Source organism: Nilaparvata lugens, chromosome 3 (genome assembly GCF_014356525.2).
Source record: "Nilaparvata lugens isolate BPH chromosome 3, ASM1435652v1, whole genome shotgun sequence".
Classification (NCBI taxonomy): Eukaryota; Metazoa; Arthropoda; class Insecta; order Hemiptera; family Delphacidae; genus Nilaparvata; species Nilaparvata lugens.
The window spans coordinates 53,574,914-53,592,867 of NC_052506.1; the positions used below are offsets into that span (position 1 = coordinate 53,574,914).

The following is a 17,954-nucleotide window of genomic DNA, read 5'->3' on the forward strand; positions in this document are numbered from 1 at the left end:
TTGCTGGACGAAGAGGATAATGAAGAAAAACCACTTATGAATTTTGTAAATGAAAACTAATACTGTTCATCAGAGTAAATTCTGTCCTGTCTTGTTGTGTCAGCGAGATATCGGTGTGAAAACGGCTAAAGGCTGATTTGGCTGTTTGGTTTGGTGTATTGACAATGCTATTGGATTCATTTGGATTCAATGCAACATTGGATTCCATAGTTACAGTTGTATTATATAATAACCAGTGTCGTATCCAGGGGGGATATGGGGATGTATTGTGAAATTTGACAAAATTATGAAAAATTGTAAAAATAGTGAATGAATGAAGTTGAAACTAAGCCTATGGTGTTGAAGTATGTATAAAAATTTGAGCTGAAATTATAGTTTGCTATCTATTAATGAGTTGGCCTATTCGGGTTACTAAAACATTATTATTTTTGAAACAATTGGATTACTAGTGAAATTCCATTCCATTCTATTTGTTATTCAATAGAAGAATCATAGGCCTATGACATTTTCAAAGGGAAATCGAAATAATAATTTAAATTTTAATTTAATTTATAGCCAATTGGAATATTTCTAGGAATATTACAAACTCTTTATAATATGACATATCATTGAAAATATATATTAAATAAACATAATTATTCATACATATATTTAATTTTATTCAATTAAAATAAAATATAAAATCCAGGCATCACCAGGAAAAAGAAAATCTTCGCCCGCTGGTGAGATTTGCATAACAGTAAAAGAAAAACATAATATTTCGAAATAATGCAGAAGATTTAGGCCAACTTGAACAAAAAAAACCTTGAATGAATTTTTTTTTTTCAGTGGAAATTGCACTAATTTGAAGATTATATCATCAACATTTTCCGGGGGGAGAGCCCACTTTTTGTGGAGGATATTCAATACCCCCATGCCCCCCGGGTGACCCTCAAAAGTTTAGGTTCTTCCTACATCAATGTTATGATTCCCCCATGATTTTTTTCTGGATACGCCACTGTTAACAACACGTCTTATCACTAGTAGATGGTGGAATGAAGGAGGTGGAATGGCGACTTCTGGCAAATAACTACTGCTTGCCATGCAAAAGTCTGGGATCCCAGACTTGAGTGTGTCGCGCAAAGGGATCACGCATTGCTGAATTGGCGGGAATCACAGAAAATTGCGCGCGAGAAGTCAGAGAAAACACTTCCTTACCAATAGCTGCAGCAGACTAGCGTGATTACGTCATCGCGCATCCCGCATCACGCAATGACGCTGCATGGTTCAGAGAAACCTAGGCTTAAACATAGCTTGTCTTCCATAGCAGGTAATCTCCTGCCCAGCATATAATTGCACTGAAATTTTCAGGAAAAAAAGTGGAATATCTTTTCATGTGTAAGTAATTTATACACATAAATATTGTAAGTTGTAACTGTTATATTATCCTTGGTTATGATGTAATTGAACTCATTGCAGCATGACAATAAATTAGTTTTGTAGGCTACCGTACCTTATTATTTTCAAAAAACATTATAGCTTTGAAGCCGATATCACATAACACATCATTTATTAACAGATATCGGTTTTGCCCGTAGCTAGAAATAACCTAAAAACACCATGAATCTGAAATAGACACGATCTGAAAGTTTTCAATACGATGCGTGACGTCAAGGTGGGTGAATTTGGCAGTAGATTTTGGCTTCAGAGGCTAGACTTCCCAGCGTGTCTATTCTATAACTGGTCTAAGGTTGCGACTGTGTTTGAGAAAGGTTATGTTTAATTTTTCTGCTACCGGTATGATGAAAAATTTCTGTTTTATTTTCTGCTATTAAATGATCAAAGTTTCTATTATTCAAATCATATAATATGAACCCAATCATACATAAAGTTTCAAATGATTGTTGTACATTCAAAATTGATCAGAAATTGAATGCAAAACGATCATTAAAGTTACTGGTAGCTAGATAGCTTAGGGAAAATTAATTAATATCTGAATACTAGGAAAGGTCAATGCCAAATGAGAACAATCGGTTTATAATCATACAAGATTATATTTTGATAAATCAAAGATTGGTGCAAGATAAAACTTGAACATACAAAAGTTCTAGAAGTGCAAGTAAACATATATTGAGTCAAAAATGAATGACAATAATAATTCAATTGATGACATTCCAAAAAATTAATATCTACACTTAAAAATGTGATGTTTTTTACATGTGAGCAAGTACGGTACGGTAAGTTACAATACATTCTGGTCATAACAATCAATTTGAGCAATCACCAATCAATGTGAAGTTAAAGTTAACTTTAAAATTAAATTGATTGAGGCTGTTAAAATTGAATTGATCAACTAGAGTTTGTAAAAAAGGCTTGGAATTGCCAAACGTTAACATTCATGATAAAAATTTTTACAAAACCAAACAAGGGAATGGAACTAAGAATCACAATAATTGAAGCTGAAAATTGTAAAAAAGATTCTTACAAATCCAAACAAGGGAATGGAACTAAGAACCAAAATAATTGAAGCTGATAATTGTAATCAAAAGTCAAATTGTAATAACTTTGACTAGAATAAAAGATAATTATTGAAAAGATTCACAAAAATTTGGTGTACAAAATACATGATAATTCAGGTTTGAGCCAGTGAATGGCAATGTGAAAAAGGTTGCTAAATATCAAAATGACAATGAATAAATAAATGAATAAGATAATGAATAAATGGTCAATAAAATCTGATTTTTAGGTTAACTATTTTGAAAATCAAAAACAGTAGATAATACGTATATGTAAAAGAAAAGGTAAATTGAATACAAAATACTTAGCTCAATGTAAGGTTAGTAGCTTCAAAGTGACAAGAGATAGGACATGTCCAGGCCAGGACATGTCGATGGGAAGCAGCAGCAGAGGCAGGACTACCAGAGGAGCAAATGTTCTCACGAATCAAGAGAAACATGGCATTGAGCGAGGATCCAAAATGATGAAGTCGTTCCAAGGGAAGAAAAGCGGCAACAATGTGGCTATTAGTGATTAACAGCTACAACGCAGTAAGTCACAGTGCAACGTGATGCAACAGCGAAACAATCTTATGTGAAGAACTTGGAGCATAACTCAAATTTGTAAAAAGTGAGTTAGAATTGCAGAATGAATGTTTGAGAGATGCAATTTGATTGAAATTTATTGAAACCTGAGTCCAAAGTAACTTGGAAAAACACTTGAGTATACATGAAACATGTAGTTGTGACGCACTGAATTGAAAGTTATGAGAATTTAAGAATTCAAAGTATAAAACTCAAGATTGATTGTTGACTTGATTGTAGACACTTCATAACATTTGAAAAGTAATCTGAAGATTGAGATTGAGTGCAAAAGAACGGTTTCAAAACTTAAAAAATGCAGAGCTACATGATCTCTGGTCAAAGCGAGTTGGAGCGAAAAACAAACAAAGTTTACGAGAGACGAAGCAGGGGGTAAAGCAGTATTGTACAACGCAAAACCAAAAAATCAAGCTATAAAAGTTTAGACCTGAAAACAACCTAAATAGGACAATTGATGAAAATCTTTAAAAAATATGCAATGTATTCTAAAACTATAAATGAAGAAAGAATGACGAAAAACAAGAGTGACCAACAAGTCAGCTGATTAAAGTAAAGTTGGCAGCAGAAGCGCGCCATGATTCAAAAACTGCCAGCGTGACTACTACAAAGAAGCTGAAGTGAAGAATGGACGGCAGACAAAATCTAACATTCAGTAATGCGTTTTGTTTTGAATTGGCCCAGAAATACTTGAGAAATTCCTTTTTGAAATGTGGTAAGTCCTTCAGATCTTGTGAACGGCTATTGAAAAATATTAATGCTTCGCCTCTAAGCTTATTCATAATATGCAATTTCATGATATTCCATTCAACCTTAGCATTTGAATTAATTGATTCAAGCTGTTCAATGAACTCAGTAGGATGAATTGTGTTTGAAATACCGTCAAACACAGGTAAAGATTCTAGTAATTGCCATACATTTACATTAAAATTAATAGTACCAGCGATGTCATCCTCATTCACAATAGGCCTACAGTAGAAGCTCTCTTAACCAACCTCGGATCAACCGCCTGTCGGATTAACCGACCATTTCCAGGAATATACAAACTTCTGCTGCTGCTGCGATAACGATCCAAAAATAACTTTCATGTTTCAACAGGTCGAACATATGATTTCGTAGCAAGTCAAAATTCAATCAGTTGCTCTCAATATCATGTGCGGGCAGTTTCTAGTGTGCTAACTGTGTTTGCAAACTTTGATATTTAACAGTTTTTGATACCATAATTGTTTTTTTTAATTGTTTATGTAATTGACTTTGTTAGTGTAAAGTACAGTGGTGTAGAATGAGTGGTGTTAAACGTAAGAGACTGGTTGTGATGATGGAACAAAAACTAAAAGCAATAGAATGGCTTGATAAAGGGGAATCTGTTAAAAGGATTAGCGATGAACTCGGTGTCGGTGTTACAACGGTCAAGGACTGGAAGCGTAATAAAAAATCCATTCAGGACTACTGCACCCAAATTAAATCCGAGAAAATCTTAACCTCTCATTGCACTTTAAAGAAACCTACAAACGAGATTGTTGACGATGCATTATGGCTGTGGTTTACTCAAGAGCGGCGGAAAGGTACACCGATTAGTGGGCCAATTTTGAAGGAAAAGGCAATGGCGTTACACGCTAAAATTGAAAACTGCGGGACTTTCACAGCGAGTGACGGTTGGCTAGCACGATGGAAGAAACGTCATGGTATCCATTTTCTGAGTATATAGATCAAGGGACATGGAAGATCATAAGGACTATTGGGTGAGTAATGGCTACAGTAGTTTTAAAAGTTTAGGAACAGTTTTTAAAAGCTTTTTTTCACGTGTTTGAATGATTTTAACACCTATTACAACTATTTACAATATTATTCGGTTTAACCGACCTTTTTCTTTATCCGACCACGGTCCGGTCCCGTAGGGGTTGGTTAAGAGAGCTTCTACTGTAATTGTTTCTTAAACTGTAAATAAATTTTTGTCGGCTGATTCTAACCTAACAGGCTGATTTCCATAGCTCTCTGAGTCGTTTATATTGCAATGTGGGTCATGCATTATTTCTAAACTTGATGCATTCTGTTTAATTGAATTTTTTGCAATAATATCTGGGTTTTCAATGACAATTGCATTATTATTTGCTTGATTTGGAGCACAGGTCTTAATGCCACATTCAACTGATTCGACTGAGTTATATTCAGGTTGGTTTACAGGTTCATCATTAAAACTAGCTTTCTCCACCTTATCAGTTTCCCTAACAACATTACAGTATCTATTTTAAAGGATAATTCATCCATATTCTTCGACAGAGATGCCTTTATATTCTCTATCCTATTTGTTTGCTGTTATAAATTAGCTAAGACAGTGTCAAAGCACTCCTTTGATAACAGAATTGCCATTATGAAATATATTGATTTACAATTAAATAAATACAGGTTATCAAGCATGAATCAACAATAAGATATATAATAATATATAATAGGTACTGATATCATTATTTTCTATAAGTATTGCAGTTGGAATGACATTATAAAACATTGATTTATAGCCTCAATTAAACCTTGGTAGTGATCCAAAATAATAAAAAATAATACCCAATTTATAAGCATTTATAGGCCTGGTAACTAAAATATTATCTGCTTTGAATTTCAATATTGATATTTTTAACTCTCATATACAATTATAAACATAAAAATCACACATAACTCTCGATCTACAAACATTAATTATATCACAGTTAATTTTAAATATTTTGATTCAATAAATTTAATCTCTTAAATAATTTTTTTTGACTAGTTTCATTTCTTAACATATAAATTCTCATCTATAAATGATTAACAAATACGGCAATCAACTGATCAATCAATTGATTTAATTAACAGATACAACTACAATAATAAACATTTATAAAATATATTATAATGTATAAATTCAACAATTATTATTATAATGCATCGAGTATCATCATGCCATGTCTAATTTTTGCTTAGAATTTTTTGTCTTATTTTTCCTTTTAAATAACGTAAAGAACAAATAATACAATTCTTCATTAAATGTTATCGTGCCTTTCTAATAATGTGTATGCTCACAATATTACATGAATAAATAGCCTACTAAAATCTGTTCCTGCCATCTGGTTTTGGTACAATAAATTAATGGTAACTTTATTAAATATATCTTCTTATAATTATTGTACTAAACATAAATGTATTATTTTTAAAAGATAAACAAGTTTAAAGCTGTGCCAAATAATATCACAGTTACAGTTATACATATATAATACAGTTATACAGTATAATTTATGCATTATTACAAACTTCATCTTGTCGCATAATACTAGACCTATATTAAAACGTGGCTTTTCTAATTACTTCCCCAGCTCTATGATTAATTTTCAATCAATCCTAAATAATTTCTATTACTTAATTTTTTTTTTAGTAGACATTAGGCTTTTATGATGATCTATAATCATCGTTTCTTTTCGGGAACACCATGTGTAATTTTTTATTTTAATTTTTTTGTCACTGTTTGTGAGCCATGTTGTAAGGGTTTTAAAATTATGTCCCTGTTTTAGGGAACATGTGCAACAGATTTTTTTTTCATTTTTGTCTAAATTAATAATTTGCAAACCCTTCTTTTCAAGAGAAGAGGGTTTGATGATCGTAACTAAATTTATTCAAAAAATATAAGAAAATTTAAATAGGAAATTTTATATTCTTTGGGATGATTTTGAATGGAACAATATATTAGGAGGTGGATGAATATAGTTAGAACTGGCAGAATGATAGTGATAAAATGTGATAATAAAACCACTGTTAATAATAATTTCCTTACGCACGAGACAAAACAGCTTGACATGGCAACTTTCGGGATCGCACCGTTCACCACCAACTTTGTAACCGCACTGTCTTTTTTCCCGTCACTGCCGATCTGTTTCTTGCACTGTCCTGCTTATCACTATGCCAGTAAGGAACGGGAAAGAGGATAGAGGTGCCTAAGTTGTTTGTATCATTATCTCATATAGCTTGGCTAGAGCTACCTTATCGGTTAGTTGGCAGATGGCAGGGTTGGAATGAATTTGTTTTGAAAATTGAACAATATTTCTATATTTATGAAAATGGATCGTTACAAAAAAAAGCAAAATGGCACTCACTCACTGACTAACTGACTGACTCACTCAGTCACTCACTCGCAGAACTAAAAATCTACCAGACCAAAAACGATCAAATTTGGTAGGTATGTTCAGTTGGCCCTTTAGAGGCGCACTAAGAAATCTTTTGGCAATATTTCAACTCTAAGGGTGGCTTTTAAGGGTTTAAAGTTCGTCTTTTAGCATGTATATTCTTCTTCTTCTCTAAATTATAATTGTAAAATGTCCATACCATATGTTAATATAGAACTATAATCTAGAGAGAGTACCTCTTCGAAACAGTTGTTAACTGGTAACTAAATTAATAATTTTGTCAGGTTGGCATTAAACGAATTTACACTATTAGGTATCACAGAAATTCAAGACCAAGTAACTACAGGTGGAAAAACACTCGATTGACGATTCTGTGTACTGAATGGCTTGAAATACTGAATAAAAACTTAAATTTCATCAAAATACCATGGAGGAATACTGAATACGATCTATATGCTCCTGGCAGTCCTGCCAACTTGTCTTTCTGCCAGTCAATGGTAGACACTGAATACCTCAAGAGGCATAATGATGTTGCTGGCATACTGCACCAGGACCTGGCATTAAGGCATAAGTTGATTGTTGAGAAAGTCCCTTACCATCAATATGCTTCAACTTCAATCCTAGAAAATGTAGTGTAGGGCATCCTGCTCATGACGTCAGGAAAGGCATGAAACGAATTTACACTATTAGGTATCACAGAAATTCACGACCAAGTAACTACAGGTGGAAAAACACTCGATTGACGATTCTGTGTACTGAATGGCTTGAAATACTGAATAAAAACTTGAATTTCATCAAAATACCATGGAGCATTACTGAATACGATCTATATGCTCCTGGCAGTCCTGCCAACTTGTCTTTTTGCCAGTCAATGGTAGACAGTGAATACCTGAAGAGGCATAATGATGTTGCTGGCATACTGCACCAGGACCTGGCATTAAGGCATGAGTTGATTGTTGAGAAAGTCCCTTACTATCAATATGCTCCAACTTCGATCCTAGAAAATGTAGTGTTGGGCATCCTGCTCATGATGTCAGGAAAGCAATGGAGTGAAGTCTTTGTATTAAGCCAGTCGGGTGGTCTAGTTTTGTAAAGTTTTTTTTTGTGAGTTAAGAGTAATAAGTCAATAAAGAGTCAAGTGTCTTAAGCTGCGTCCACACTATGTCGATCGACTCTGTCGACCCGGTCGATCGATAAAGTCGCTCGACACCTTCGACTGTGTCAACTCGACAAAATTGCCTCAGTACATGTGGACGAGTCAGTCGACCGACAACCATCATAAATTTCCATACATAATCAAGTGTTTTATTTTAAATATAAATCGAGTTTTTATATAAAATGAGTGATGATGAAGATGCTTGAGCAGCGGCTTCTGCTGCAATTCTTATTGCTATCTTGGGAAGCCAAAAAGATAGTCGCCCGCGGAGATTTTGGGTACGGCCTAGCCTTGTTTGAGGCAGAAAAAAGTATAGTACGGAGGAATTTATGGAAGATTTATTGCTGGATGAGGTTGACGAATTAAGTCTAGAATATAGATGTGACGCGGGCTTGTATAGGCATCATCAGCGCCAGTCCCGGTCTTCCTCGACTCGCTCTCTTCCTTTTTCTCCCTTGCAAATTGACTTTGCAAATTTCTAATTTTCTTTTCCACCTCCACTTTTTCAATGCCAAATGACACCACAATTTCCACCAAACCATCATGCCAATTGTTTCTGTTTTTATAGTCAACATCACTTGAATCCCATAAGTAAGAATGATCACGGTACATTTCAATAAAATTCAACGTTTGGGTATCACTCCAATTCATTTTCAATAAAAATGTAAGCACTTGAACAACAGTATAGCACTATTCTATTTTTTAAAACGGCAGTGACAAAATCGACACGTCCACACTGGTGCCTTCGACTCAACTGTCTTTGATCCGGACCGACCTGATTCAGGTTGCGTTCGACTCGACTCGACAGCGCTCAACAATGTCTAGCGACACATCCATACTTGTTCGACATTATCGATCGACTTTGTTGATCGGTGTCGATCAACATAGTGTGGATGTGGCTTAACAGTCTTTTATTAACGAGTACTCCAAATAATCATATTAAAGTATAAACATTATATTTGGCGACAAGATAATTAATGGTGAAGTTGTGCGTCATGTGTTCCTGTTTTGTGGCTATGTACTCTGGCGCCTTTATTCGTGGACTGTGTCGTAGTTACGTTTTTCGTTCAGTGTTTTGTATTCGTGTTTGAACTATGTTTGTCTCGATTTCGGTTATCGTATTTTGCACTATGTTTTCCGGACTAGGTCAAATTTCTTCATGTGTGTTTGAAATCATAGACTATGTTTAGACTATAATCTAACCTCACTTACATGTCTCGTGTCAACATGTCCAAACCTCCAGTTTTCGAACCCAGTGTGGAGGACTTTAAATCCTTTTTGGAGTGTCTCGAACTATATTTTAGCATCGAAGGTTTCAAGGATGAGGTAAAAAAAGGTCACTTTTGTGTCAATCTTCCTCCATCTGTCTATGAGGAGTTGAAAACAGCATTGTCTCCAGTCGAGAACTGTGTCATCGCAACAGCCACATATGAACAATGCATACAGGCTTTGACAAACCGATATAAACCAGTGTGTAAAGTAATACCAGAATGATATAAATTTCATTCTCAGAAGCAGCCTGCAGGCGAGTCACTACACGACAATATTTCAGTGATATCTCGCTTGGCCACCACCTGTAAATTTGGAAGCTTTAATGACCAGGCTTTACACGATAGACTGGTGTCTGGCCTACTACAAACGTCAATGGTCAGTCAGCTCTTGTCTGAGCCAGATGACATGAAATTTGATACTGCTTGTCATCTAGTATTAGAAATGGAATTGGTTAAGAAGTCCACTTTGGTCTTGGCTGGTGATGCTACAGAGACTCTCATGGTATTGTCTACGTCTTCACGTTCCTTGTCTTGCCAGTCCAGGCAAGGTTCATCACCATGGCAGGGTTATCCTGAGCAGTCGCCGTCACGTCCATCATTGTACCGGTCCCGATGGGATCAGTCACCAAGGTCGGGGTCTCCTTCACGTTCCTGGTCGGTTTCTGGTCAGTCGTCATCCATGTCACAGAGGGGTTCATCTCCGGGTCGAGTGGGTCCATTGGTCTCCAGGGGTCACTCGCCGTCGCCTTCTCAACAGTCAGAAAAGGGACTGAGAAAAAGATGCCGTCACTGTTTCTCCAGGCAACTAGGATTATTCTCCTGATAAGTGTCCAGCTAATAAGTGGATGTGTTTTAAGTGTCAACGTACAGGTCACACGGCAGAATTTTGTGACCAGCAAAGAGTAAATTATGTCAAATCCACAGTCAATGTGTCAGTCAATTCATCACAATCAGGTCAGTGTGATTCATTATTTTCGAATATTGTTATTAATGGCAAATCAGTGCGTTTTCTAGTGGATACCGGGAGTTCAATTACTATTTCAAGCTCAGCTATTGCAAAAGAGCTCCAGTTGTTGTCACAATTAGTGCCTTATTTCGGAGCTATAAGGGGTGTTAATAATAAAACCCCCCCAATTTTCTCTTCAATGCCGGTGAACAGCTTCTTCATTTCCTCCATTTTTTTCACCATCACTGCTTCATGGTCACTGTGCATCTTCTCCACTAGGCGTTTCAGCATCAAATGTGTCCCATCGGTGAGTTCTTCTTCAGTACTGTTTTTCCTTGGTCTTGCTGCACCCCTACATTAAGGACACTCCCATTCTGCTTTTTTTGAGCACTTTTCGCCTTCCATGTTGACTTAGATACCCCCAAACAGTGAAAGTGATATTCCAATTGACACTTACCACAAGCCACACAATCGTTATCAATCGGCAAAGCCTTATCACAGACTAAACAATCCATATTTAATCTATTGATAATATTTCACTGAATAACAGTTAAATTCTAAGATTGTTGGTTAAAGTTTTTGTTTTCCTAACCTCACTTTTTCGAAATCTAGGCTTACCGACTTCAAAGTTCCCGTGACTTGTAGCAAATATTATTCACACAATAATTATCAAGTTCTCTGCCACAAAATAACTTAAAACATTATTATTTTTCTTTCAACTTTTATACTGAAGCACTTATTTCTCACTTGCTTATTCTTACGTTATTATAATAGTCACTTTTAATAATAATAATAATAATAATAGAGACAGAAGGCTTTGTGCTTGCCATACAGGACCAGGTGATAGCCACTAATGCCTATAGAAGACACATCATGGGTGATCTGAGCATTGTGCATGTCAGTGACAGATGCAGGTTGTGTGCTGCTGCTGTGGAAAGTATTCAGCATATCACCTCAGGGTGCTTTATATTGGCCCCCAGAAAGTATTTAAGGTGGCACAATAATGTTGCAAGAATAGTATATTTAGAATTGCAACTGAAGAATGGTATGATAAATGAAACTCCACCATACTATTCATACACACCACCTGCATTTGCTGAGAAAAACCATGTCAATATCTATTGGGATGCTCAGATGATCACTGATAGGCAGGTCCTACATAACAAGCCTGATATCCTCTCGATGGACATGTTGAGAAAGGAGGCTATCATAATTATTGATGTTGCGGTGCCAGCTGATGAGAATGCTCAAAAAAACCATGGAGAGAAACTTGGGAATTATCAGGAACTCGCATTCGAACTCAAACATAATGCTCAAAAACCCCATGGAGAGAAACTTAGGAAATATCAGGAACTCGCATTCAAACTCAAAGTATGGCTTGCACAAGGTAAAAATATTGCCAATTATTATAAGTGTGGGTGGGCTGATAGGTACCAAAAACAACAGTGGAATGCTGCAAAATGATTAATGTTTCAGACAATCTAGTAGGAAAAATGCAAAAAACAGTTCTTCTAGATACAACATGTATAGTACATCAAACACTGCAAAATGTACCTGGTAGTTAAAATGTAGGCTGATGAGAACAATCTGAATAATAGAGAAGAATTGGAGGTTGCATGTTGTAAGAATAAAATTTTGGATATTCCTCAAAATCATGGAATGAAAGGAAATTGATAGGTCTTGAGCAAGCAGCTGTATCATTATCACTAGATATGATGTCAATAAACTCTAAATTAGATAATAACAGCTCTCCAGGCTATGGTTTTGAACAGCCAAATGAAAATGAAAGTATTATTGCTATTTATTTAATAATATAAAATATATAATATATTGAGGTTAGGTTCTTTGGTACTTACTAGTCGGCAACCTAAGTAATCAGTCAAGCCATATAATTTGAGAATTAGCCTGACACCTTGTGACAAATTTAGTTGTGTAGCTTATAAATAGCATTCGCTTAAACTATGATCAGAGGGTTAGTAAACAAGCATGGCATTTCAATGTAAATGAAAAAGCGTTTTAGAAAGTACAGAAATATTTATTATATCATACGAGTATGAACAAAATGTAAAAAACAAATAAAAAGATTAAGGAAATGGGATGTAACTTTATTCAGTGCATGGATACATTTGCAGTTTTAGGATAAGTCAATCACAGTGCAATATTTGACCGGCGGCAAAAGTGAATTAATTCAAAAAATACACATATTTATCATATAAACAGTAAGAAATTGTAAACATTGCAGAATGCAGATTCATGTAACAAATATGAAATAAATTTAAGACTGGAATATTTGCTCATTGGGTTGTAATATAACAGTTTCATATGGACTATTTAGACAACTTTGAATTATGTCATTGCATAGTAGTGAGTCCACCAATGAGAGTGGATATTTAAATTTTATGTAAATTAGAAAGAGGGAAGTGTGGTTGTGAAAGAATAAGGGTACGTCCAAGCCCACTTGCTTGCCAGAGGTCACAGGGGACAGCCACCAATTTAGAGAGCACAAGACTAGATCCCTTTTTAAATAATTGTACATTTTAAAAATCTAAAGTTGAATAATTGGAAATTAATTTCATAAGACTCAGTGAAGTTGTAATATAACAAGAGACATTGAACTTAAATGATCCCCTTGGAGAAAATGACAGCAGCCCACCAGAAAGGCCGAGGACATAGAAACAAATCCAGATTGCCATCATATCTATTGTGAAAATCGACACATGAGTTCAATTGAAAAATTATTAGGTGGGCTCTCAGTGCTTTGAAATAATCACGATTAAATAAAGCTAGCTCGTTGAAAGGTTATTTAAATATTAAAATAATATCAATACTTGTGCAAGTCTTAAAAATGTAAAGGGAATATTTTTAAGAAACATTTATGAGATTACTATGTATGCACAGAGTGAATATTCATTAATATTTGATTTATTATAGTAATGTGCTCACTCATATATCTTTTGTCAGTAATTTATTAGATTTTTGCAAAGCTCATGTTCATAAGATAAATTGATTTATCTGATTTCCACCAGAGGCCGAACCCAAGCCCTGAGATATATACTTTTCATATTGATTTGGAAATAAGATTTATAAGTTTTTATTCGACAAGCAACAGCAAGTCGACAACTGAGCTGTACAATTTGAAAGAATATATGTTGATTAAAGAAGCACATGGTAATAATTCATGCTAAGAAGCAAAGTCAATCATTAGTGAGCAGTCTGTGATATTTTTTAATATATATTTATTCTCATATTATTTTTATATTTTTGTTGCTCTATATTTTTTATTTATTGCTTGTTGATTTTTCATGTAATTATATTTTTATTGAATGGTGTACCCTCTTTTTATTATCCTATCTCCATGGATGACCAATCTTGTTATATTCTATTTTATTATCATTATTGACATATATTTAAAACTATCAACCAACTGTATTCTTCACCGAATAAGTTGGATCAATCGGTGATATACACCATTGATTATTAAATCTTTGGAAATAATGTGTTCCCGAGATTTATTTAAATTATCCAGGACCATCGCATCCAATTTGAAAAACTCAAAGGCCAATAGTATTAAGTTGCAGCAGCAATACAAATTAATAGAATTTATAAGGTATTCTGATAGAGTGTTGCCTTTGATTCTGCTTGGTATCATTTTGCATTGCCGACCACTTTGTCGAATGGTGGGGAGTGGCATTGGTGGCAATACCGTATTCTCTCTCTCTCTCTCTCTCTCTCTCTCTCTCTCTCTCTCCAATGGCGCTACAGCCCAAATTGGGCTTTGGCCTCAATTAAACTTTGCCTCCAGCCATCTCTATCCATTGCTGCACCTCTCCTCACACATAGCATTTTCCCTAGCGTCCTTAGCCACTCTATCCTCCCATTGCTCTCTTGGTCTTCCAACAGGTCTCCTTCCTCCAGGCTGTCCCACAAATACCTTCCTTGGCACACATATAAATGTGTTATCTGTTGCAAATGTCCTGCCCATCGCAGCCGCATCAATCTTATGTGGGCCGATAGTGGGGGTTCTCTATAGAGTGTTGCTAACTCTGCATTAGTACAGATATGCCACTGTCCTGCTACACACCGGTCCATATATTCTTCTCAGCATCTTTCTCTCAAATACATTCAACAGGTCTGCTGTTCTGGCTGTCATTGTTCATGTCTCACTTCTGTAACAAACCACTGTCCTTATAATGCTTTTATATACGGTAGTTTTATCTTGCATTCACGGTGTACATTCCTAGCTTTGAATATGCATATAAGGTAGGAAAATGTGCGGTTGGCTGCAGTGATACGTTTTTGAACTTCTTTGAGTTCCTCATTAGTATCAGTTATGCAACTCCCTAGGTAAGTGAAATTGTCAACTACTTCATAGTGCTTCCCTCCACATTTCATGAATTGTCCGAGTCTATTTCAATGCTGTCTACTCTGGAGCAATACTTTTGTTTTTTCAGTGTTTATCTCCAGCCCAACATCTGATGCAACCTCCTCCAACTCTATTGCTACATTTTTCACAGCCATCATAGATCTACCAAGTATGCCAATATCATCTGCATAGCCTAGTATTTGGACTGACTTCATCATCAGTGTTCCACACCTATCCACTGAAGTCCTCCTTATTGCATGCTCTAGTGCCAAGTTAAAGAGCATTGGTGCAATTCTATCTCCTTGCTTTAGGCCATGCTTCGTTTCGAAATATTCTGTCAGCTCTCCAGCCACTCTGACTTGTCAAACCGTATTCTCCATTGTGGCTCTGACTAGCCTCACAAGCTTTGATGGTATGTTGAAGTCTAACATGATTGTATACAGCCTGTCTCTTGTGATGCTGTCATAGGCCTATCTGAAGTCAACAAACATTGCGAATATATCTATATTGTTTTCCCAGCATTTTTCTGTAATCTGTTGGAGGGTGAATAATTGATCAGTAGTTGATCTACCTGGCCTAAATCCTGCCTGGTATTCTCCTATTATGTTTTCCACATACACCCCTAATCGTGCTTTTAATGCTGTGGTGAATATTTTGACGTGACAACGTCTTATAAATTGGTTTGCCGGGTGACACTTCAAGAAACTGTGTTAGGCTAGCTTCACACGCTTTCGGTTTCATTCGGTTTGGTACGTTTTCGGTTCAGTTTGGTTTGTTACCGAAAACAAATGAGGCTTTCATACATGTCAGGTTTTAATTCATACGGTTCCAATTACAGTAGCCTCTCTCTTAACCGGACACCTTTTAACCGGACATCGGTTTAACCGGACTACACTCCATGGAAGTGACATCTCTTTAACCGGAAAATAATTATCAGCACATCGGTTCAACCGGACTGGATTGGCAGGAAATGGAAACTGCTGTTACAACTTTTCTCGTGGGAAAGACTATTTTCTTGTGTTTTGTGTTCACAGATATCATAATAAAGCGTCTAGTTTTATTATTTTTACGTGAAAGTCATTATTGGCTTATAAACTACAAAATATGCGTACCAATTTAACGACTTTTAGGGAACGTCGGTTTAACCGGAAAAAACGTTATCCGGACTGGCCTCAGTCCCGATGAGTCCGGATAAGAGAGAGGCTACTGTAGGTATTTTCTTCTCAAACACAGCTGTGTCTGGATTTTCACAGTTCATGATTAGGTGGTGGGTGGGTGGGTTAGGTAGGTGGGGGTAAAAGTACGCAGTTACATGATTTTTCTATATTTATGAAACCTCTTCATGAATATTCAGGTGTTTTAACTCTACACACTTAGTAGATAATATTGACAATATCCTCACCAAATTGGAACATTACAAAATGATAATTGATAGAGATAAAACTATTTTCCCAAATTCCGTCATTGCATACTCTTGCCCCACATAATGGAGTAAGAGTACGCTAGCATGGGGCAAAACGCTTTTGTTTTAAGTGTACTCTTACACCAACACAAGGAAAAACCATATAAATGAAGAAATAGATTAATAATACAAAAAATTTAATTAACTTATCACAATATTTCAACTAAGCAAGAGTAATTGTAATTATTAATATGAGTAGAAATTATTCCAGAAATGTTATTAATCAAAATGTGACAAAAAATACGATTCTGTTTTAAAGAAAATTGTGCAATGAAAGATTTGTGCTTCAAAGAGCTATACATGTACATACAGTTCCATGAAGGTGAAATTTCACTTGATAGTGCTTGTGAGGTACTGAAATTCAGGCACTGGATTTGATTAAAAAGTTCAATAAATGGTGAGATGAGCTAGTTCTTCTGAAAAGCTGATAGTGTTAAGAAACCTGCCAGAACTTTTCTTCACTGGTTGTGATAATTTTATCTGAATGTCATTTTTTCCAACATAACCATCTTCATCTGTTTCTTCAAAACGGTAGTTTTTGGCACACGTTTGTAGAAAATCCATTATATCCACATTCATCTCCACTTTCAATTCTAAACACATAGAGACGAAAATAATTTTTTGTTTTTCCTTGAACCTTCACTATCACGAAGTCACCTTTTTTCAACACCGTTGGAGATCCTTTTTCATCACAGTCATTTTTGTTCTCATCATCAGATAGTGGGATGTTCAAATCAGAGCTACTATTGTGCAATGAAATATCCTCTTCTGACTCTGATGAGCTGGAATGAATTAATTTTTTCCTATGGCTGCTGTGAGGTGGGAGGCTCAGCATGATGATGTGGTTTTCCTTGGCATATGTGATTGCTTCTAAGCTCACATGTGAAATATGGTTGTCGAGAATTAACAATACTGGTCGCTCTACTGTTGGATGTGTAAATTTTTGGAAATGTTGAGCAATATTATGAATGTTGCTGAAGTCATATAACCTTTGTCTGTGACAGCCATATCACAGCCTGTTGGGCCTCCATTTATGAGCTGAGGATTAATTCGCTTCCTTGAAAAAATGGAAAAAGGAGGAATATGATGACCTACAGCACTCATACTACACACAACGGTCACTGTCTGCCCCTGCTCATCTGCTACTGATTTACCTACTTCTCTTTTCCCTTTTGGAGCAACATGCTTGGGCAACTTGTTTGGCACTGTTTGGACTCCAGTTTCGTCCATATTGTACAAACGATCTGAGGCAAACCCGTATTTTTCCATTACTGTCTCAAGATTATTGAAGTAGTTGTTCAGTTGATTCCTGTTGAACCCCATAATTCGTGCAACACTTGTTTTACGAGGATTCCTCAGTGATAGATTATAACGTTTTATAAAATCTCGTGTGAAATCCTTTCCTGCTAGTCTGTTCTCAATTGAAAAACGATGTTGTATGTTGTTTTTTTCTGCAAATTGGAATATTAAGGAACGAAGCGATCTTAGAGTAAGTCCAAAAAAACGATTGTCTAGAGAGATGCAATGA

General features: G+C 35.7%; 1 protein-coding gene across 2 annotated transcripts in view; it reads left to right on the forward strand.

The window, feature by feature from the left end:
- LOC111046895 (cytochrome b5) overlaps positions 1-17,954 on the forward strand; it is a 105,096-nt gene that overhangs the window by 60,237 nt on the left and 26,905 nt on the right. Inside the window, exon 1 of one of the 2 annotated variants that reach the window (XM_039424015.1) lies at positions 3,687-3,789. The exons of the other annotated variant lie outside the window; for it this stretch is intronic. Coding sequence (XP_039279949.1) covers positions 3,702-3,789 — 88 coding nt within the window. The 5' untranslated portion in view covers positions 3,687-3,701. Of the gene's footprint in view, positions 1-3,686; positions 3,790-17,954 lie in introns of those variants that run through there. 2 annotated transcript variants of the gene reach the window in all.